The 22,662-nt window shown below is 43.7% G+C and overlaps 1 protein-coding gene across 5 annotated transcripts in view; it reads left to right on the top strand.

Annotated features, from left to right (window-relative positions):
- CORO1C (coronin 1C) overlaps positions 1–22,662 on the top strand; it is a 95,971-nt gene that overhangs the window by 40,224 nt on the left and 33,085 nt on the right. For all 5 annotated transcript variants that reach the window (XM_006112594.4, XM_006112595.4, XM_075898777.1 and 2 more), the window contains exon 2: positions 6,208–6,407. In XM_006112594.4, the coding sequence (XP_006112656.4) occupies positions 6,208–6,407 (200 nt within the window). The remainder of the gene's footprint in view (positions 1–6,207; positions 6,408–22,662) is intronic.

Raw genomic sequence — 22,662 nt, 5'->3', positions numbered from 1 at the left:
AGCTATGCGTCCTGAGCAAAAAGATCTTAAATGAGTGAGGAAACTTACTAGATAGTCTTTGCTTTTATTGCACTGTTAAAAATGAGGCTAATTTATAAATCCTCTCTCAAATGACTGAAGTGGGGGAATTTACCTTAGGGAGAAGGGAATTTTTCAGCAGTTGGCCTGGCAGGGATAGTAGAACTAAAGGCATCTTTGAGCTGAAGAACTTGACTCTTTTAGTGGGGTCTCATTCTGGGTCAGGTGGAATTTTTGTCCAGGCTACATATAGTAAACCTTACATTTTACTATCCTATCCCTGTTCCCTGCAAAAGCAGGCATATTGCAAAATTTCTGTATATAGTGCTGAGTGTCCAATTTGAGGTTACTTGCAGGAACACAGGTTTAGGTACTGGCTTACCTTTCCTAATACATAGGGTTTTAAAAAGTGTTTTGACCCTCCATGGAGTGGGAAGAATACTAATCAAAGAACAGTATTGCAACCTTGAAAACTTACACAAAGCCTGTCCACCTGTTTTATCTGGATGACTAATATTTTACTGGTTCATCAGAAAAAATTACTCACTCTAGGTAAATGAGCAAATAAAACTTGAGCATTTTACCTATGGGATGTTTTACCAGGTGAGAGAAATAGTTGAGCTGGGCATGCACACTTCTAGTTATGTCTCGTTATTGCAACTCTTGATATTTTTTGAGAGCAACCCTCTGTCTTCTCCCCACCAATGAGTTTAGGTACCGTATATACTCGAGTATAAGCCAAGTTTTTCAGCACATTTTTTGTGCTGAAAAATGCCCCCCTCGGCTTATACTCGAGTCAGCGTCTCGAGAACTGAGGAAAGTGAGTATGCTGGTCAGGTTCTAAGGCATCCAGGTTGTCGTATGTCAGGAGGTGTTATTGTTATGGACTGCGCTGTAAATTCATCATCAAAGTATCTCGTGTCAATTTCTGAGGTCTGAAAGCTCTATGTATGTGCGATGAACAGCGCACATACATAGGCTTGTTGGCTGCACAGTGACTGCCAGTGATTGGCTTGTCACTGTGCTGTGGGCAGGGGGCGGGTCCGGAGGCAGAAGCGCGGCTCGGCGCAGGCTGAAGAGAAGAGATAAGGTAAGGGGCCTGAATGGAAAGGATAAAATCCTTATGGAAAGCAGGATCTGCCCAGGGATTGTGGAAGTATTTTATCCTCTGTGTCGGGGGAATGGTATATGTGGAGAGGGAGTTGCCATCTGCAAGTTTCCCTCAGCTAAAAACACGAAAACAGCTAGGAAGCCGGGACACCTGAGGAAAAGAGCTATGGGGAGCTGATTGAGCTTGGTTGCTGATTGAGCTAAGGTTGTTGTACTTTTAAAGTTACGGTATTTTTGATACCATATTGTTTTTGTTGACCCCCTTTTCCACTTACAGAGCTAGGTTATTGTTTTTCTTTGAAATAAATATTCATGTAATTTTATTGGTATCTATCTTCATTTTTTACATTTACCAGTAGCTGCCTCATTTCCTACCCTAGGCTTATACTCGAGTCAATATTTTTTCCCAGTTCTTTGTGGTAAAATTAGGTGCCTCGGCTTATATTCGGGTCGGCTTATACTCGAGTATATACGGTAATTCCTAAGTGCAATATTTGTATATCCTGGTAAGATTAAAACACCAGGTAAGATAAAATAAATGAAGCTCTTGAGCTCTTATAGTTGGAGCAGAAGATTTTGTGGGCAGGAATACCTTCATTGAATACATTTTACCTATCGTGATGTAGTGTCCATTTTTAAGCTGCAACATTAAAAAAACCAGGGTAAAAGCAGGTATTTTAATTGTGCATCCCTTCAGGTTCCTGGAATCATGCAAATAATGGCTGATCTTGACTGACCCTGTGGTCTCCCAAAAGTAGCTTTTTGTATTGAAACTCTTTGTTTGTACTGCTCCTAGCACATTGGGTTTTTTTGGGCTGTGACTGAGACTCTACCACATTATGAAACAAGGGACTCTTTAGAAGTTGTATTAATCCGAGTGAAAAGATTTAATAAAGTGAATTACTAATTAGATGAGGTACTGATTTTTTTTACATGAAGCATCTTTACTGAGACCTAGACAACTTACTTCTACAATCATTGGCCCTTCTTGGGGGCCATTATTCTAGCATTTGGAAATGCTCGTGACAGGTGCATTTTGTTCCCATTTTGTCTGGCATAGACAAGTGACTTGCTTGAGATTCCACAGTGAGTTAATGGCAAAACTGGGAATGCAACTAGTCTCCTGAGTCAGTCACCTGCTGTGCACACTTCTAACTGTTCGGAGTCATTAAAATTCCCACCGCACTTCTCAGACCGTATGCTTGTTGTCATCTTTTTGTCTTGTTGGAATCCCACCGTGAATTATGACAGAGAAGTCTATTTAGAAGAAGGGTGGAGTACGTCTGGCCCACGGGCTGGATCTGGCTCCCTGCTTAATTTCATCCACCCAGCAGGAAGTCTCTGCACTGTGGGCCAGCAACCCTGAGCCTACCTCTTCCCCCTCCCTCCAGGACTGGAATTGTGAGCATCTGGTTATGGTAGTCTGGGAAGCTCCACATGCTACCTTCACTTGCAGGTGCTGGCCACAGTTCCCATTGGCTGGGAATCACAGGGGGTGGGAGCTGTGGCGGCAGCATCTGCAGGCAAGGGCAGCATGTGGAGCTGTGCCCCTAACCCCTGCCTTTGGGATGGCAGGGACATGCCAGCCACTTCCAAATTCAGGAGCTGCTGGAGGTAAGCACTCTTTACCCCAACCCCTGCTCCATCCCTGAGCTTCCTCCCTGAGCCTACACCAGCATCCTAACTCCCACTCAGAAGGCACATCCGCTTCCACACTCCTGCTCTGGGCCATCTTCCACATTTCAACTAAATCCAGAACCAACCCCCTCATCCCTGGCTGCACCACTGAGCCTGCACCCCCCAGTTGGAGCCTTCCTACACCCCAACCCTCTGCTCTAGCCTGGTTCCCCTCCTGCACTCTGAACCCGTCATTTTTGGCCCCATTCCCAATTACCAGATCGCCAACTTTCCCAACTGGATGCCATTGCTATTCGAGGCAGTGGTGTCCGGTCAGGAAATTTGGCAACCCTAATGTCAAAGTCTAGGGGAAGCTCCCAGCCTCTGCACTCCCATTCCCCCTGCAACTGATTTTTTGGGGGGAGAGGGGTGTCAGTGGCCACTAGTAGGAAGAAGGTTCCCCACCCTTGATTTAGAGAATCCCCCGGTTAGTTCAGCTCGGGACAGCTCGCTGTTCCCTTCCTCTCTGCCAACAATACTGCAGTTTTGTTGGCAGAGTTGCTGTGGTGTTTCACCCCACAGATGCATATATTTCAGTAATGAGTGATGGAATATCTGCCTGGTTTGTAAATCAGCTTGTTTCTAATGTGCTCTGAACTCCTTCTGGATGAAAATTATTTTATGTTAGGCTTCAACTGTTCAATTGAGGCTGCTGCAAAGATCCTGCTATTATATATCATGCTGCTGCTGTGGCTTATGTGTATAAAAAGTTACTCATGTTAGTGGGCTGGGTTTTTAATTTTGAGTATTTTTTAGTTGAGGCTGAAAAGAAACTGCTTTCTGTTCCTTATGATTGCAGCTTCTATGCCAGATGAGTAGATCTTGGGAATCTGGTCTTTTTTTAATTTTATTTTTTTTTCAACACATAAATATGCAGGAATATATGTGTGGGATTAACTCATTAATTTTTAGTGCTACTTTTCTATAGATCTCAAACTCACCAATTGTCCACAACATTTTATTTTTAAAACTACAGCTGCTTTTCTTTGAAGCTACAGCTGTTGGTAATAAAATGTTATCTGTGGCACTTCTGTAATTTAAAACAGCTAATTTATTTTGGGAAATTTTAATAAACCCCTTCAGAAAACAGCCTTCTTCCCTCCTTAACATGCATAGGCGAGACTGTGTGTGCTATTTTAAACAATCGCTGAGATTTCTTGGTTGAATTGGACAAATTTGTAAATAGGTGAATCTATCCATGATCTACACAGTGGTTTGGATTAAGTTATCTGATGGAGAAGAGACTTTTGAAGGATAATAAGCAGTAAATATTCCTGTCCATGCTTAGTTTTCTTTGGAGTGAGAGAGAGGCTAAATATTTGGATGTTTTCATTTATGTTCTTGATAGCCTGCTATATCCTCTATAACTGCTTGATTCTAGTATGACAAAAGTAATAGTAGTGAGAAATACTCTGTGTGTGGATTGGACAGCTCAACAGATTTGGAATAATATGGAGAGCTTTTTATTTCTAGGTCACTGGTTTGAACTCAGTTAAGGTCATCAGTGGCCGTTAGTCATTACCATCTGACAGCTGTTTGGCCCCTGGGAAAGAAGTTTATGACTTCTGTCCTATTCCTAGATAGACAGATCCACAATGCCAAAATCACCACTGTAATTGGGACACATATTATTGGGATTTGAAAGGAAACCTGCAAGTCCTGGATGAGGAGGCTGAGCCCCTGCCTTATTTCGGCAATGTGTAGCAGTCAGTAGAAGTGACTGCTCACTGCTTTGGCTTTGCTGCCTGGCGTATATCTCTGTGGACTAAAGGCTTTGTTCTCCAGCACTGTCAGTCTGGCAGATTTAACCAGTGTTACCATTGAACTTTATGTTTATTGTCTGCATAATGTGTAGATTTTTATATTTGAGGCAGATGTCCCATTCAGAGTTCTGGTGCTCTGTGTTTGATTGTCACCACAGACATGAGGATTTTGCAGGAAACAAGTTGCAGACAATTTCTCATATTTGGAAATTTGACATCCTCCCTCAGTTATTAAGAATGCTTTAATCATTCTTTTAATTGTATGACTTCTTGGCTAATTGGACCATTAACATTTTAGCACCCAGACTTTCTACAAATAAGTACATTTAAAGCCTGGCTTGCAGAGTACTTGCAGGCAGAGTTCTGAAAGTTAAAAATGGAATGTGTTACGTTGTGACCTTTCAAAATTTTTGCATGCAGGTATACTGTGCACACACAAGCATACCCACTCTCTTTAGTGCAAAAGCATTTCAGCTTACCACTTCACTTTGGAATAAATGGAACCAATATTTCCTCAACAAGTAGCTTGATGAACTGAAAGAGCATTTTCCCCATCCTGGTGTGTCGCTATGGACCCATGGAAAGGCAAATTTAGAGCAGGACTCCAATTTCTGTCATTCAGGGGTTAGGTACTGTAGAAGTAGTTGTCACTTAGGTTAAGAAGGTAGGTGGAGGTTCCTCACTTATCTGTGAACTGTTAAATTGTGGACGAGAAAATCTCTTAAAATGTGAAGACACCTTTGATGTTTGGTAAGTTTCAGAAGAGATATGGAATTTGGAGATGCTAATGCATAATATACTGCCACTCCTTGCCACTGAGAACCAGTGTTCCTAAGAAGTATTAACCTCTTCCCATCTATGCAGGGGCAGGAGTTTTCCGTGCCATTCAATGTTTCCTCGATTTCTAATTCAAGACAATTAGTTTCTTGTGTGAAGGAGGATCAATGCAAACAAGCTAACCAAGTTAATTTGAAGTAATTCATTTGCTTCCCTTACTTCTTCCAGCATAGGAAACAAACTTACTTTCTGTGAGATTTTTGAATGAGCAGAGAGTAAGCTAGCTAACTTGTGAAACCACTTCACAGAATTGTCTGTTTCTGAGAGCTTGTGTTTTATCTACATCTCTCCTGGAAAGCAAATAAAAAACATTTTCCACTCGTGTCTGCAAACAGTTGGTAAATACGTAGAAACTTGTGTAAGCCCCCTCCCCCCCATTGTGTTGGCTCCTTTTACAACAATTAAAGGAATACAATCAACAATAGGGAAATGCTATTTTTTGTGGAAAATGTGCCATTCTTGTCATGAGACAGTATTAAAAAAAGTCAAGTTCTGATGTTCTTCGTACAAGTCAGTGTTATTCTGAAGTCATATTTTTTTAAAAAAATGGAACTTTCTGTTTTAAAACAAGTTGTTACTACCACTGTTTAAACTGTAGAGTGGGCAAGTTTTGAAAATGGGCATCTCTAGGCATAGGAGTAATGAATGAAAGCTGCTGCATCTCCTGCAATACCAGGTACTTGGCTGGATTTTTGGTGAGTTCACTAGCAAATATGGGCCAATGGGTTCTAGAAAAACAGGCCAGATAGCATGCACTTAATTGATCAAATGCTTCTGAAACCTCTGTTTTCTTTCATTTCAGACACAATGAGGCGAGTGGTACGACAGAGCAAATTTCGGCATGTTTTTGGGCAAGCAGTGAAAAATGACCAGAGTTATGATGACATCCGGGTTTCCCGTGTTACCTGGGATAGTTCGTTTTGTGCAGTAAACCCCAAATTTGTTGCAATAATCATAGAAGCTAGTGGTGGTGGAGCATTCCTGGTGCTGCCATTGCACAAGGTAAGTGCTTTTGAAAGTTTCTTGGTGCTTTGGCAGAGTGAAGCTAATATCTCAGCAATATTTATGAACCAGATTGAACCTGGGAAGTCTTACTTCAGAACTAAATGACAAATGCCATTTTCTGGTGCCATTACATGGAGTCTTACATGCCACAGTAAACATTCCAGTGCTTCCTTTAAACGAAACACAGTAAATGGTTTGCTTGACTAATTTGGACCAGCTCCGTATGAAAAAATATTACTTGGTGAATATTATGTGCTACCACAAAGAAATTGCAAGTTTGCTATAGTGATGGTCCATCCTTTTACCATCAGGTTTCTCTCTCTCTCTCTCTCTCTCTCTCTCTCTCTCTCTCTCTCTCTCTCTCTCTCTCTCTCTCACAGGGTGATAGAATGATGTCATCAGCAACCACAGGCTGGGAGGGAGGTAGGCATGGATGGGTGAAAGCCCAGTTGGGGACGGCCAGCTCCAGCCCTGCCTCTTGTGGGCGAAGCACCGCCCCTGGAATCAAGCCCCTCCCATACCCAGCACGGCCCTCCCAAGTGGCCACATGGAGAGCTGAGACTGTAGCCCAGGTTCAGCACTTCCTATCCCCAGTAGTTGGGGGGAGAGCTGGGGCTGCCACGTCATGGCCTCAGCCCTCCCTGGTGGCCAGGGGAGAGCCGGGGCTGCCGCACTGCAGCCTTAGCCCTCCTTGGCATTCAGGGAAGAGCAGGGGCTGCCACGTTGTGGCCTCAGCCCTCCCTAGTGGCCGGGGAGAGAACTGGGACTGCTGCACTGGGACCCCAGTTCTTCTCCTTGCTTCTGGGGACAACTGAGGCCACAGCTTGGCAGTCCCAGCTCTCATCCAGCCACTGAGGAGGGCTGGACTTGGGCTGTCGTCCCAACTTGGCCACTTGGGAGGGCCAAGCTTTGTGGCTGGGGGAGTGGTTTGGCCAGTAAAGGAAGTAGCAGAGACTGGGCAGGCATGGGGTAGGGCTGGCAGGGTGCAGCAAGTGGGGTGCACCATAGGGCCCAGGCATGGGGAGGGGAAATGGTGGGGGGCACTGAATGTGTTGGGCAGAGTGAGTGGTTGTCAGGCTGCAGCGGGCTGGGTGTTCTGCAGGGACTGGTTGGGTATGGGGAGGGAAAGACGGCACAGCGGGTGGGGGACACTGCGTGGGCTGGGGCAGGCACGGGAAGGGGCTCACGGGGCACAGTGGGTGGGGGCAGTTCTGCAAGGGCCAGGCATTAAGAGATGTTGTCGGGGCACAGTGGGCAGGGGAGCGCTACAGGGGTCGGGCATGAGGAGGGCCTTCTGCTCTTTTCCAGCCCCTTGTGATGCCTGTCCTCTGCAGCTCCCCACATTTGTGTCCTGTCCCTCCCCATGCTTGTGGGCCCTGTAGCTGCATCCTGCTCAGTCCCATCCCGTTCCTGCCCAGTCCCTGCTATACTCCCTGTACGCTGTGCTGCGCCAGCCCCTTCCCATGCCCAGCCTCAGCATGGCCCCATGCCCTTTGGCCTCTAGCCCCTCCCCATATCTGGATTCTGCAGTGCCCCCCACTCACCTCTCTTTGGCCATGGTTGGGGGTAGGCTTTCCACAGCTACCCTGCACCCAACATCTCCCTCCCGCAGTAGCATCCCGCCTGGGCAGCCGCTAGCCAGCAAATAGTGATCGTGCCCAGCCTGTGTTGCGGAGAGCACAACGGTAGTGCCAGAACCTGGGCAGTAATGATTCTGGGGCGGCTTACCCTGGGCTAGGGAGGGGAGTGCGCCTGCTCCCATGTCCTGAGTGGAGAGTGCAACTCCAATAGGCTGCAGCCCCCACACTGCTCTCACCTCAGCACCTGCAAGTCCAGTGGGCAGTCGCAGCTCTGCATGCCAAAATGCGAGAGCGCCGCCTTCAGCATAACTGTGGTGGCCACCAATACATCTGGCTCGCCGCCCAAGGGGTACTGCGTGCAGGCCGGCATGACTGGGGTGACCAAGTCTGGCCGCAGAGATGGGGGTTGGTGAGCGTAGTGAGAAGGGGCACAAGACCCTAGTAGCTTCTTAAGATACTCACGTATCTCAAATTTCAGTGGGGTATTGCATTGATTACTTCCTGTATCTGTCTAGCAACAGTTAGGTGGCAAAATTAAAGAATGAAATTTGAAAATTGAGGTGTTTGTGTGATTTTTAAAGACCCTGTTTCCTGAGGTCTTTGAGCACATGTCTAGGAAGGGATAAATGCCCTGTGACATAGCCACAACTGCTCTAGCTGAGGTGAGTTGGCTTGCGAGGTTAAAAAGTGCTATGTAGACAATCAGGCTTGGGCTGTAGTCCAAGCTCCAGGGCGTTTCATCCTTATTTAGTGTAGAGAGCCTGAGAACCATGAGCCCAAATTAATTGACCCAGGCCTCTTTGTTTCTGGTTTTTTTAAAATCCATGTAGGGATGATCTAGAGATGGTGCTTGGCCCTGCTGCGTGAGCAGGGGATTGGACTTGATGACCTCTCCAGGTCCCTTCCAGTTTCAGTGTTCTGCAATTCTCTGTACCCTGAGAATCTGATGATCTCTTCCAGTTGGGTTCTTTCAGATAGTCTTTCATTTTAGGCACTACCTATTAAATGCTGGTATAATACCAGAATAACTCAAGTGAAATAACAGCTCCTGTCACATCTCCAGCCATTTTCTGAGATCACCCTGAATTATTCCTGGTGGAGACAGCCGCTTGCACTTCAGACAGAGCCCTGTTATCTTCACCAGCTGGAGTATAATATGGGGGAGACATTCTAACAAACCTCTGACAAACAGATCAAGATATTTTAAGATTCTGTACCAGCAAGAGGCCACTATAACTCTGGTAAATAACTTTATAGGGAAGCTGTATAGATGGCCAACTCTGGTACCCTACTTCATTATTCTTATTTCTGTACTATTATAAATATAGGCACTCAGTTTACAAAACCTTTTGTCCCAAAGGCAAACACCAAAGTCAGGATAACTGCTTAGGCGGAAGGACATGGAGAGACTGACAACATCAGGCCTAGAAGGCTTCACAACCATCTTTGCAACTGTGACATAAAAATGTGTAAAAGAATAGGCTGGTGTCATATAGATATATCACATGAAAGTAATGGTGTATCTGTATGTAGAGCGATGCAGCTTGATCACGTCATGTGCTATCTAATGAAAAAATAGACCCTGAATGTATCGTTTTACTCCAGTGACTCTTGTTTCACAGTGTTTTAGTTCTCTTCAAGAGGACTGTCATTTTGGAATGGGGATAAGATTGACATTGCAAGAGAATAAATTGGTTCAGGATGATTGTGGGAGGAAACAAAAAAGAACAGTGCAGTCTATAAAAGTATGTATGTGGGATCTTTCTCCAAAACTGTTATTCTGGCTTCATAGCAACATTATTAAGGAGCATAGACATTACTTTACCGGATCAGACAGTGGTCCATCTATTGTCTGATACTTAACAGAACCTGGTGAACCCTCTACTTAATTGGGGTATGAAATATGCAGGCCAGAAGTGCCTTTTTAATCCATGTAGTTAACGGTTAGTCCATGAAGCAAAAGGGGGTTAAACCTTTCATTCATATAGCTACTAGGAACAGTGATACCTTGAGGCATTGCATTCCTTAGGTTAAATGTGTTGAATAAAGTGTTTCTTTATCACTTCACATTTTTTCAGTTTTATGGAATGTGCTCATGTTCTTGTACTAAAAGTGCCATTTTTACTTGTGTGTAACTCATTATTTTATATTCCTTTAATCATAACTGCTTTCGTACTTCTCCTGTCTAAGCTAAATGCTTATGGTGTCTTCATTCTCTTATCTGAGTCTGTCTTGGCGTCTAATCTTTTTATTGCCCATCACTGGATCCACTCCTACTTCAGCTGTATCTTTTGAGATAGGGTGACTAGAATTGAGCACTGTGTTTGTGTAAAGTGTGTATCATATCATTGATTTAAATATTAGCACTGCAGTGTTCTAAGTCTCAGAGCAGTCATCATCTTGGTCTGTAGCTTTAAAAACGACAAGCAATTTTGTGGCATCTTAGACACTAACAAATATTAGTGAATCTTGAATATTCTAAGTATCCTCTTCCCTTTCTTAAACATCATAACATTTTGTTTTGTTTTCTGACTGCCACTGTTCACTGAGCAGAGGTGTTTTCACTGAACTGTCTGCAAAAGTCTTCCACTAAAATCCTTGCTGTCATGTTCACTTCCAAAGGGGCTGATTTAAACTTTTTTTTATGATGATTTTCATGTTGGGTCATAAAAGTATACTCTGTAATCCTGAGAGACCAAGGAGCTGCCAGAGCCAGTAGAGAGAGAACCTCCTTCACAACTTAATTGCAACGTAAACTATTCAAATTCCTCATTTAGTATGTGGGTCTCTGCAAAATACTTTTAATGTGGTGTGACCTATTACAAAGGTTTAAACCAAATCCATGTTATAAAAGGTTTGTATAATCTTGAAAGGAAACAGCTTATTTTGTGAAATGTGTGTTTTTCTTTGTTTTCTGAGTTTTCAGCAAGGGCTTTTTGTTTTGTGGTAACAGTTTTTGGTTCTATTCAAGTGGCTCTCCACAGTCTTACATGGATATTTAACATATTTTTCTCTCTCTTTTTCTGTAAAGGCTAAAAAATGTTCAATGTTGAGGTGAGATGGCTAACATCACTTGGGAAAACATTATCAATCACTTTATTTTATCAAGGCATCCCTAGAACATCCCTCCTTTTAAAAGGAAGTGAAACAATTCTTTCTTCTCCCCAGTGTCTACTTGTGGCTGTCAGTGATAAGTAAATCTTGTGTAATAGAACAAATCTTTGATTCGTGGCTTCTGCCATGGAACATTATTTTTCTCTGATTCTGCAGAAACCTAACTGGTTCAGGAGCAAACAGGTTTTGAGCCTCAGCAACCATGCAACATCTAACTAGCTTGAAGCACTCACGCCTACCCCACCTTCTCGTGTATGGAAGGCCCACATGGCTGATGCCAAGCTGACTCATCTAGGCCATGCTGGGAGAAAACAGCTACGCCAACACAACGCAGAAGGCATTCAGAGACTCATATCCGGCATATTTGCCTCTCACTATGTTTATAGGAGTGCATGGATCCTTATGCTTATACCAGCTTCTCCAAACTCTGGATGGATATGGTGGCACCCAGTATGATGGCTTTTCTACCTGACTTCGATGCTTCTTTTCCCAGTTTGGGGTTGCGAATAGGACTGTACTACTGATATCAATATGTTTAGAGTACTAGTTCAGCTCTGATAACCTGAGTTAGTGGAGAAGTTTGTCACTGTGAGAGAACATTTTTCTGGGATGGATTAGATGTCGGTGTGCTTCATTATTGCCATCATAACTCTTAACTGAAAAGTTTCACCAGCACAGCTAAACCACTCGCCTGCAGCTCTTTAAAATTGTGTCATTAGTTTGGCAAGTTCTTCAAAGATTTTTTTGCATGTGGAAGGGATGTGAGGAATATATACAAATTAATTACCTAAATATGCCCCCCCCCCCCACATTTTTTGGATAAAACTGCAATAAACAAATCTAAAATTGCTAATGCGTTTACAGCCTTATAACTGATATTCTGCAAGGAGAGTATACCATATAATGCTTGACTTGCAGCAGTTTTATTTGTGAGGAGCACATTTAATGTATTCAGGGCCAAAACTAGATCCCAGCACCTAGCCAAACCATGAGTGGGAAAACAAAGAGGGGTCAATAGTTCAAGTAGCCTACATGGGATATTAACATGTCCTTCACTATGTGTGTGGGGGTGGGGGAGGGGGTTGAAGGTAAATGGAAGGATCAATGCACCAGATCCTCCGACCTTCCAGATGCTGTCATGTGAGGGGCTCTCTGAAGAAGTATACATCCTCATCCCTGCATGACTCCCCCACACTCTCATCCCATCTACTATCATAGAATCATAGGACTGGAAGGGACCTCGAGAGGTCATCGAGTCCAGCCCCCCGCCCTCAAGGCAGGACCAAGCTCCATCTACACCATCCCTGACAGATGTCTATCTAACCTGTTCTTAAATATCTCCAGAGAGGGAGATTCCACCACCTCCCTTGGCAATTTATTCCAATATTTGACCACCCTGACAGTTAGGAATTTTTTCCTAATGTCCAATCTAAACCTCCCTTGCTGCACTTTAAGCCCATTACTCCTTGTCCTGTCCGCAGAAACCAAGAGGAACAAATTTTCTCCTTCCTCCTTGACACCCTTTTAGATATTTGAAAACTGCTATCATGTCCTCCCTTAATCTTCTTTTTTCCAAACTAAACAAGCCCAGTTCATGAAGCCTGGCTTCATAGGTCATGTTCTCTAGATCTTTAATCATTCTTGTCGCTCTTCTCTGTACCCTTTCCAATTTCTCCACATATTTCTTGAAATGTGGCGCTCAGAACTGGACACAGTACTCCAGCTGAGGCCTAACTAGTGCAGAGTAGAGCGGCAGAATGACTTCACGAGTTTTGCTTACAACACACCTGTTGATACAGCCTAGAATCATATTTGCTTTTTTTGCAGCAGCATCACACTGTTGACTCATATTCAACTTGTGGACCACTATGACCCCTAGATCCCTTTCCGCCATGCTCCTTCCTAGACAGTTGCTTCCCATCTTGTATGTATGGAACTGATTGTTCCTTCCTAAGTGGAGCACTTTGCATTTCTCTTTATTAAACCTCATCCTGTTTACCTCTGACCATTTCTCTAACTTGCTAAGGTCATTTTGAATTATGTCCCTATCCTCCAAAGAAGTTGCAACCCCACCCAGTTTGGTATCATCTGCAAACTTAATAAGCGTACTCTCTATCCCAATATCTACATCATTGATGAAGATATTGAACAGTACATGTCCCAAAACAGACCCTTGAGGAACTCCACTTGTTATCCCTTTCCAGCAGGATTTAGCACCGTTAACAACAACTCTCTGACTACGGTTATCCAGCCAATTATGCACCCACCTTATCGTGGCCCTATCTAAGTTATATTTGCCTAGTTTATCAATAAGAATATCATGCGAGACTGTATCAAATGCCTTACTAAAGTCTAGGTATATGACATCCACCGCTTCTCTCTTATCCACAAGGCTCGTTATCCTATCAAAGAAAGCTATCAGATTAGTTTGGCATGACTTGTTCTTCACAAACCCATGCTGGCTATTCCCAGATGCTCTGTGATAAGAACACTATAGAGAGGATTCTCCACCAGCTTCCCTTGAACTTTGGACACTAGTTTTGGCCCCTTCTGTGGGTGCTTCCTGTGGGAAAGAGACTCAGGAACTGAGTCCTAATGATGTTGGTGGCTAGTCCCCACCCTGCAGTCGTATCATCTTCATACAGCACACATCTCTAAAGAGCTTTCCAATGAAACCTGTTTCATAGTTGCTCTTGGGTTCTATGCTTCCTAAAAACCCCTATTCAAATCCCAGCAGGGTATACTTAACCCTTCATCCTCTTGAGGAAGAACTGGTAACCCGCCTCCCCTCCCACACAACTTAAAGGCCATGGCCCCTCTCTCTGAAGGTTCCATGGAACTTGCAAGAAAAGGGGTTGCTCCCAGTTGTACAGTAGGCTTTATGCTGGCTGGCTGCTGTCCTCCTATCCCACAGCAGCTTCTTTCAGTGGTTCTGCATGCACGTAGATTGCGAAGTACTTCAGGGTGAAAGGCAGGCTCTGCAGTGAAATAAAATGCCGCCCTTAGTGAAGCATGCTCTCCGCCCTTTAATGCTGGCTCATGGCTCTTCTAAATCTGCCTGCTCCGTAGTGGCACCTAGATACGTGAAATGGGCAGTGATGGGGGTGAGCTGAGAGGATGGAGGCGGCACCAGGTGCTGAACAATTAGGACACAGATTGGCACAGTCCCAGCCTTGTATCATCTCATTAACATATGAAGTGCAAGCAAATGGTTTTTTTATTTGCTCCCAAATGAATGTATTTGCCATACTTTTAAATAAAAATGGTCACAATGAGCCCAAAGTCCTGGCACAGAGAACCACACAGTGTGGTGATGGGCGGGATTTTTATTATACTGAGTGATTTTGACAGTGCCCTGGCAGATGTATTTCCCCTCTCTCCGCCCCCCCTCCCCCCCAGTGATGAGCAGCTTATTCTTTGTGTTTCTCCTAGGCTCTGCCTCCCCTGCTGCATTTCACTGATATGTCTAACAGCAGCAGGCACTGCAGGGTTCTGACAGTGTATTTTACCATATATGGTCATTACAGCTCTTTGGGCTGTCAGACATCCCAAGTAATTTCCACCCTTTGCTTTGATTGGCCACTTTGGGCTAGGACTGAAGGATGGTGGGATAGGGGTTGTATTGTACAGAAAGAAGCCTCTCTGAGACAAGTGTAAAACTAGTTAACTCTTAGATTCCTGGAGCTGATTTGTGCCAAAGGAGTTACTGACAGCCCTGTTTTCTGTGAGTTTCTGCTGTGTGTAGGCAAGTCTTCACAAGTGAAGAGCTCTTGGCAGCACTTACTGAAATGTAGCATAGACAGGAATTGGAAAAAATGAATGGAAATCAATCCTGTGAAAACATCCCTGCTGAATCTTTGGCTCCCCACTCTTGAGGAAGGAAGGGATGTGGCATTGAGTACACTGAATCACTTTGCACTGAACTGTTTTTAAAAACCCATGTTTGTTCCTAAAATGCCTTTTTGGGTGATTGTGGGAGCTTGGCTGCTGGCATCACTCCTCTACCAGCACAGTTCAATGTGACAGTCTAACCCCATGCACAGAGATTTTAAACCACGCTTTCTGTTTTTATTTAGAACAGCTGGCTGCATATGAAGTGGCTAATGCTTTGGTCTCCGAGCCACGCAACCCTGTGCTTGCTGCCAGTTTCAGGGGAGGGTGGAGATTGTCATGAAGCTCCCTCTGGCAGCTACTGGGTGAGTGGGTGGAGATGTGTGGAAGCCAAGGGCCTAACAGATTGTCTCCGTTCATGCTGTCCTACCAGCAAAACAAATCCTGATGCTGGTTTAGTAGTAAAACCTGTGCATATCATTCTTCCTTTCTGGCTTGCCACTGAAATGCTTTGTCTGAATTTCCTGTTATGTTTGTGTATGCGTTTGTTGGGAATTCACCATTTCCAGTGCTACAGAGAGTGAGGGCTGTTTTGTACTACGGCTTTGTCTTTAAAAAAGAAGTATCCAATGAAATGAACCACGGTACAGTTACATGCTCATAATAGTAAGACAGATTTTATAAATGTTGCATAATTGCTTTATTGCTTAGGTGCAACAGTGAGACATGGTGCTGTAGGTTTTACCCTCTGTGCAGGCTGCAGGAACAAAGTGCAGCAAGTTGTAGCTACCGTGTCTTTAACCTTGGACTTCCTTGCTTTTAAGAGTTAGTCATCCATTTGTTTTGACTCTCTTCCCAACACGTCACCCTGGGTGTGTAGGAGAGAACACCTCAGATGAATGTCACCAATGATCCCCATGAAGTGAAGCAATTTTTAATCATTGTTCCATGAAGTCTAATCAGGCGTTGTCATCCAGCTATCCCTATCCAAGGTACGTGTATGGCCCAAGCACTATGGGATCAGAGATGCTGAGCTAATAATCTTCTGCCAGAAGTTGCTATTGAGCTTTATCAGCTCTTCTGCAGAAATGAGCATGCTGCAACCACAGTAACCTCTGGTCTTGCTTGCTCTTTAGCTCAAACTGTTGGGCCAGATTTACAGCCACTTCTCCAGTGTAGCAAGGTGGGACAGTTTGTCCTCATTCGTGGAGTGAAGAACCAGTAAAGCAGACAAGTGGGGAAGAAACATTCCTGTTTACACTGGATGGAGATCTGGATGGAGTCATTATTGTACCAAAGACCCTAACTCATTAAGGAAACATCTATACTGGGCTGTGGGAGGGCAGGAACCAAACCAAACCAAAAAACACATGCAACCTTGGTGAGTCTAAGACCCCAGATCAACTGACTCCAGCTCATGAGGCTAAAAACCTGGACTCTGAAACCTGGCTTGAGGCTCAGAGCCCAGGCTCCAGCCAAAGTGGGAACATCTATACTGCTGTTTGTGAGCCCTGGTCAATTGATCTAGGCTCTGAGACTAGCTGTCATGGGCTTTTAGCAGCCTTTCCTAGGAGCCACCAGCTACATCGGATTTTTTTAAGCAGTTGTGTGGTGATCAGCTGCTGTGGATGAGACATGAAACTTTGAACACAGGACTAGGTCTTATCCATATTAAGGAAGAGGCCATGTTTCTTTCTGTTCTGTACAGTGCATGGTAGGAAATGGGCTTCTGGTGTGGGATATGCCCACCTAATCTTGCCAGATCTCAGCTCTAGGAAGAGGGGGGAACCTCCTGTGTTTCCTGAAAAACCTGGGGGAAGTGACTGGAAAATATGTGGGTTTAACGCACCAATGTGTTGTAAGGGTTAAGTCCATACCCCCCCCCCCCCAGCGTAATTTGTGGTGCATGTTTCCTCTCTTAAAAACTCTTTATAGCTCACATTTAAAAAAAAAAAAAAAAAAGCTATGGCAAAAGGTTCCGCTTTTCTTAAACTGATCTTTCTGAAGAAGGTGGCATTCAGCTGAAATCATGTAGGGTAAGGTTTTTGTGAGAGGCAGATGATGTCTGTTATTTGTATATGTGACTGAGAACTTACTCAGTCCCATTTGGCTAAACCTTTTATTAGACTTGTCCTTTGTATGTTTGACTTCTTGATACTGTTTCTAAACTGCATTTCCATTGAAACCTTTAACATAGCATTGCAAATAGCATGTAGATGGTGCTTGCACAATCAAAAAAATGCTGATATTCTGTCAGTGACATATTAACCATGTCTCATTATTCAGCCACAATGTCTGATTCCTTCAGGAGAGACTTAAATGAAGTGTGTGTGTATGTTCCAGTGTTTCTGCTGTGACCAGGATGAACCTTTCCAGTTGTTTCCATGGAGTACTGATGGAAGAACATGAACTAAGACTGGCTATGACTTACTTATGCTATATCTAGCTATGTGCCTTTGTATGTTAGTGGGAACAGACCAGAATTAAAGATATATTTTTTGTTCACTTATTAGAAAAACTTGGGTGACTTTAAAATACTCTGCAAGACTCTCACTTGCATTCCGGCAGCAGTCTGGTTGGCAGCAACTACAGATGCTAGATTACATCAGAGTCTTAAAAGCCTGCAGAACAAGTGGCAATAGATTGAAGGAGCGGCTCCTGATGGCTTATGGACATGTTGGCATGTAGGGAAACTGGCATGATTAATTGACACTGCTGTGAATCAGTATGTGGATACTTGCCCAACCTGGAATTATCACCTGCAGATCAGGTTTCTCTGTCTCTGCCCTGTCCTCTCATATGTCCCAGCAATGCTGGGAATGCTGCTGAGATTGAGGGTAAAATCTTGAAAATTCTGGTCCAGTACTTCAGCCATTTAAAAGATTTCTCATTTAGGCAAATTGTAAATGCATATGCAAAACTAGTTCTGCAGAACTGGTTAGAATTTGATACTTTGTGATCTGTCCACATTTATCCTGTCTTTTCCATCCTTTTCCTTGCTTGTATGCATTTTTAACAGCCCCAGGTTGGCCCAGCCTAGCCTAGTAGACAAGTAGAGTTGGCAGTAGTTCCCACTAAAGCATGTGACCACTACTTAGTAGTGGTCACCTGGATTGCTTGAATGGTTTTCTCCGATACAGTTTCTAGTCTGCTTAAGAACTGAGACTCTCTTATGTGGCAATGTCACTTTGCCCATAACCCAGTGGTCTGTCTAGAGTTGTAGAAAGTTCCCTGGATTCCCCTCCTCCTCAAACTCTAGATGATAAATTCAGTAACTTCTAAATATTTTCAAGTTTTCATTGTTGGTAGCAGAGGGGATATAGAACCAGGCTTTCCTGACCGCTGCTATCATCACAGGACAGCACTTCTTCCTTTCATGTGTTTGTTTATAACCTTCATTGAAGTCTTTTTGGTGTGATGGGGAAAGATGCAAATTTCAACACAAACAGTGAAGAGGTTTAATTCTGGAAATTTGTGCAGGGTTTTTCTCCAGAATGCATGAATAGCAATCAGAGATTCAGTCACTGAACTGGAACAGCCCTACTGAATACCAGTTCATTGCAATGGGAGTTAGCAGTTTGTTTTTTTCAAAAGTCAGCCAGTACGAGAGCAGGTGATTGCTACTGCTAATTTTGTGGAAGATTCTGGGCATTAACATACATTTTCCAGTGCAAAGCATCCCTCTAAACTATTTTAGTTTAACGTCCATTATAATAAACCGTTATCTCTTTCCTTTCCTGGTCAGCTATACGCACATGGCACAAACAATGAAGTCATCCCACTGCTGCATTTCTAGTCTCCCTACGGGCATGAAATAAACCTTGTTAGTGCCATAAGCTACACTACACTGATGAGACTTTTGAATCTCTCCAGAGCATCTTGAGCAATAATATTATCCTTCCCCAGCAGATTTGGTAGCATAGCTTTAAATCTCTGTCTCCTTTTGAGATTTATAGTTCAGAGTGTTTTGTGAGAAACATTCCTGTCCATTGCTGCATTCCCCGCTTCCCCTTCCTCTTTCTCTTTTTATCAGCTTATACTTATGTCTTTCAAATCACTGACCTAGATCTGTAAAGTACCATGCACGCACCTGGAACTGAAGAAATAACTTATGATTAAGCTGAGCTGGAGCAAAGCATTATATATGGATTTCTGGAAGATCCAGCTGGAGTATTTGGCTATGAATGCTTTCAAGGTTTCATTGACTTGGTTATCACTGCGACACATAGCACAGTGGGTCTTTGGGGAGTAACACTCCTAATTTTGAGGATTAGCCATGGATTCCTTGGTTGGCTGGCTGGATGACTAATAGCCATTTGTCATGGTCAGGAATGAGCAATACACTTTTGTGACATCTTGTCATATTTTTTTTTTAGGCGAACAGCCTCTTATTTGACCATCTGGCTGAGCTAGATATGGGTGTTCTGTGGCCACAGCAGAGCACGTTAAGCATCAGCAACAACTTCTAGGTTTGTGAGACTATATTTATTATAGGGAGAGTAGAAATAAAGTCCCTTCCCAGTATGAACAGTGCATCTCTGAGGGAACAAAGTTACTGGTGAATTAGCATTTCAAGCCCAGCCTTTTGTGATCTGATTTCCTTCTTCAAAAACCCCTTCCTCAGCATTCAGAGGGTGAAATTGTTTTTCCTTGTGCAGTCTGATGCCACTTCCCTGTTTTCAGCTATGATCTTACCAAGCACAACACAAAATCAGAGGAAGCAGCAGTTCTCTGCACATACTTTTACTGTAATCCTCAAACTGTTTCCTCTGACCAAATGCCCTTTCCTGGCAGAGAATCAGTTGTAAAAGACATTCAAATTATTTAATAACACTGTCACTTTTAGCAGCTATTTTCCTGCAGTCCTTATCCATCCCTTCTGGACTTAATCACAGAATAATCGCAGAATTTTCTTGCCCGTTTCTTTCAGGAACGTTGTTTTAGGAGACATGAAACAGCTAAATGACTTTATTTGGTAAAGTTAACTTACTGCCTGCCAGAGGACTTGAATACTGAGCAAGCATTTTTTAGCCTAAAAGATCCAGCCTAACTACAGTCTTAATCTTGTAATTAGCTTTTCTGGATTGGCTTCTTGATGTCCTAAATGTAAAACCACATCCATTGAACTATCATAATTGGTTACCGTGATGTACTGCTCATCCTTAATAGTAATAGATTATGAAAGGGATTTAATTTCTTGTAGTTATACTGAGTTAATGTTAAGCTGTGTATCAACACTTGAGATTTACTCTAAATCCTTAACTAATTAAAAGATTACATTTAAAAACCTAGTCGGATTATGGCAGAGTGAACCTCCACCATTTTGGCATAGAGGATGCAAATTTTGTACCTCACTTAACTATGATGATGGTATTGCATTTTCTTTAAAGAGTTGTTTTAAAAACTTTGAAATGTGGCAACCCTAAACTGTAGTGGCATTTTTTGTATACAGTGTTCTGTATTTAATTGACCTGTTTGTAACACTTATCTATTGTGCTTTCTATTGTATTCATCCTCACACCACAAAGTAAGGTTCCTATTGTCTAGCTGGAGAGACCAGGAACAGTAAATCATATTCTCCAAGCCTTCACAGCTCCAGAGCTGGGATTAGAACTAGGCAGCTCCCGACTTCCAGTCTGCACTTAACTCCAGTAAATGCAATAGCAAGCTATCTCTCCCTTTTAATTTTGGAACTCTCCAGAAGAGCGGTTCAGCAGAAAAGAGGTATCTTAAAACAATGACTATTCCCACATCACTAAACCAAGCCAGACCCCCAAATGCTTGCAGTGCACCTTTCCACCCAGGCACTCCCAGAGGACTTGAAACTATGACAGGGCTACGTTTCTGCTCCTTCTGGAATAGGGCTTGTATGGGAAGAGGCTACAAAGAGCAATTTGCATCAGCAGTTTTACCAAATAGGTGTAGAGGGACAGCAAACAATTCAATACAGGCAGTCCCCGGGTTACATGGATCCGACTTACATCGGATCCCTACTTACAAACAGGGTGAGGCAACCCCGCACTAGCTGCTTCCCCCCAGCAGACCAGGGAGACGCAAAGCTTGCGCCCCCCCAGCAGACCAGGGAGACGCGGAGCGGCTTTTCTCAGCAGACACCTCAGCTTGAGAATAAAGGACTGAGGGAAGTGAGGTGTGGGAGAATAAAACTGAGCTCTGGAGAAACGTTTGGCTAGAGTTTCCCCTACAATATGTACCAGTTCCGACTTACATACAAATTCAACTTAAGAACAAACCTACAGTCCCTATCTTGTACGTAACCCGGGGACTGCCTGTATCTAATTGAAAGTAGAGGGAAGGTACCAAGTCATAACAAGGTTAATCTTTGTGGACTGGATCAGTTCTAAAGCCGCTATCCTAGTGAATAGTGACCAGTGCTCCCATATCTCAAGCTGTCAGGCTCGCATTTGAAAGGTGCCCCTTTCCCACCCTCTCAAACCATGTTGGGGCACTGACTCAGCACTAAGTCAGAGGCGCCAATAAAAGCGATGCCAGTACTAATCTGCCAGGACGGCGTTTGCAAGGGGTAGCGCAATGTGGAGACCAGGATGAGCTGAGCTAAAAATACCACTTTCTTACTGTTCAGTCCTTGGATTGATGAGGGATCCCTCTGGTTAGCTGAGCTCTGCAAAGTCAGTGGAGTGCTTCACTCCTCATGAACAGGTGTCTTCTCAATGCTAAACTACTCTAGAGAGTCCTTCTGCATGTTAAGTGGATGGGGACTGATGGCACCCACTCCCTGTATCCTTTCAGTGGAGTCCCAGATTCACTACTAAACTTACTAGGCTTGGTTGAACATATTCCTGGAGCTTTCGTCACATGACAATATCATTATTAATTCCTGGAGACTCCAGGGCAATCCTGGAGGGTTGACAGCCCTATTCTCCACTTCCAGGGAGTGCTGGAGGGTTGGCGTACTAAATGCATCTGGCTTGCAATGGGATTTGCTGGGGTTAATAGACTGCATAGGTGATAGACTGGAGTCTGGTGCCTCCTTGTAAGGGGCTGGCATTAGTGAGGGTCCTTCTTGAGGGCAGTTTCCCTGATGCTCACCACAGGTTCCTCTTGGGAGGTATAGAGCTACTGTTGGTTTTCCCAACAGCTGCCTGCCATCTGACTTAGATTTCTGCTTTTAAATCCCCTGTTGTTTCCCTTGCATGATTGACAGGGCTGAAGGAACAGCATCAGCCTGGCACTGTAATCACTTTGTCACCATGCAGGGCGTCACATTTACCCAGAGCAGCTGCTCACCTGTATTCTGTCATTTCTAGTCACCTAAGTGACAAGAATGAGTTTTGTTACAATTTATTTCTGTTAGCCCCACTGCAGCTAAGAGATCCTAAGCTGGATTCTCCTCCCCCTTGTGCATCCAAAATAGAATTGTTTCCTAGATTTACAGAACCATTCTGTTCCATCTGATAATTGTCATTGAAGACTATGGATTTGTACAGGTGTTGCTGAGATGATCTGAAGACAGCAAATTGGGCAGGAATTGATGGCCTACTTTGGCTTTCATTCCTGTTGTGACCATCAGTTGCCAAAAAAGAAAATCCATTTTGTTCCTCAGAGCTCAGGCTGTCTGCAAGGCTAAGAATAAAAATAAATCTTTTTATAAGTTGAACACATTTAATTCACAAGTCATTGATAGATGATAAATACAGAGACCCATCTTGTCATTTTTAATGTGTTCTGAAATGACAATAGCTTATCGA

This window comes from Pelodiscus sinensis, chromosome 15 (assembly GCF_049634645.1).
Source record: "Pelodiscus sinensis isolate JC-2024 chromosome 15, ASM4963464v1, whole genome shotgun sequence".
Lineage (NCBI taxonomy): Eukaryota > Metazoa > Chordata > Testudines > Trionychidae > Pelodiscus > Pelodiscus sinensis.
The sequence above is the reverse complement of the archived record's forward strand: the minus strand, read 5'-3'. Positions and strand labels throughout refer to the sequence as shown.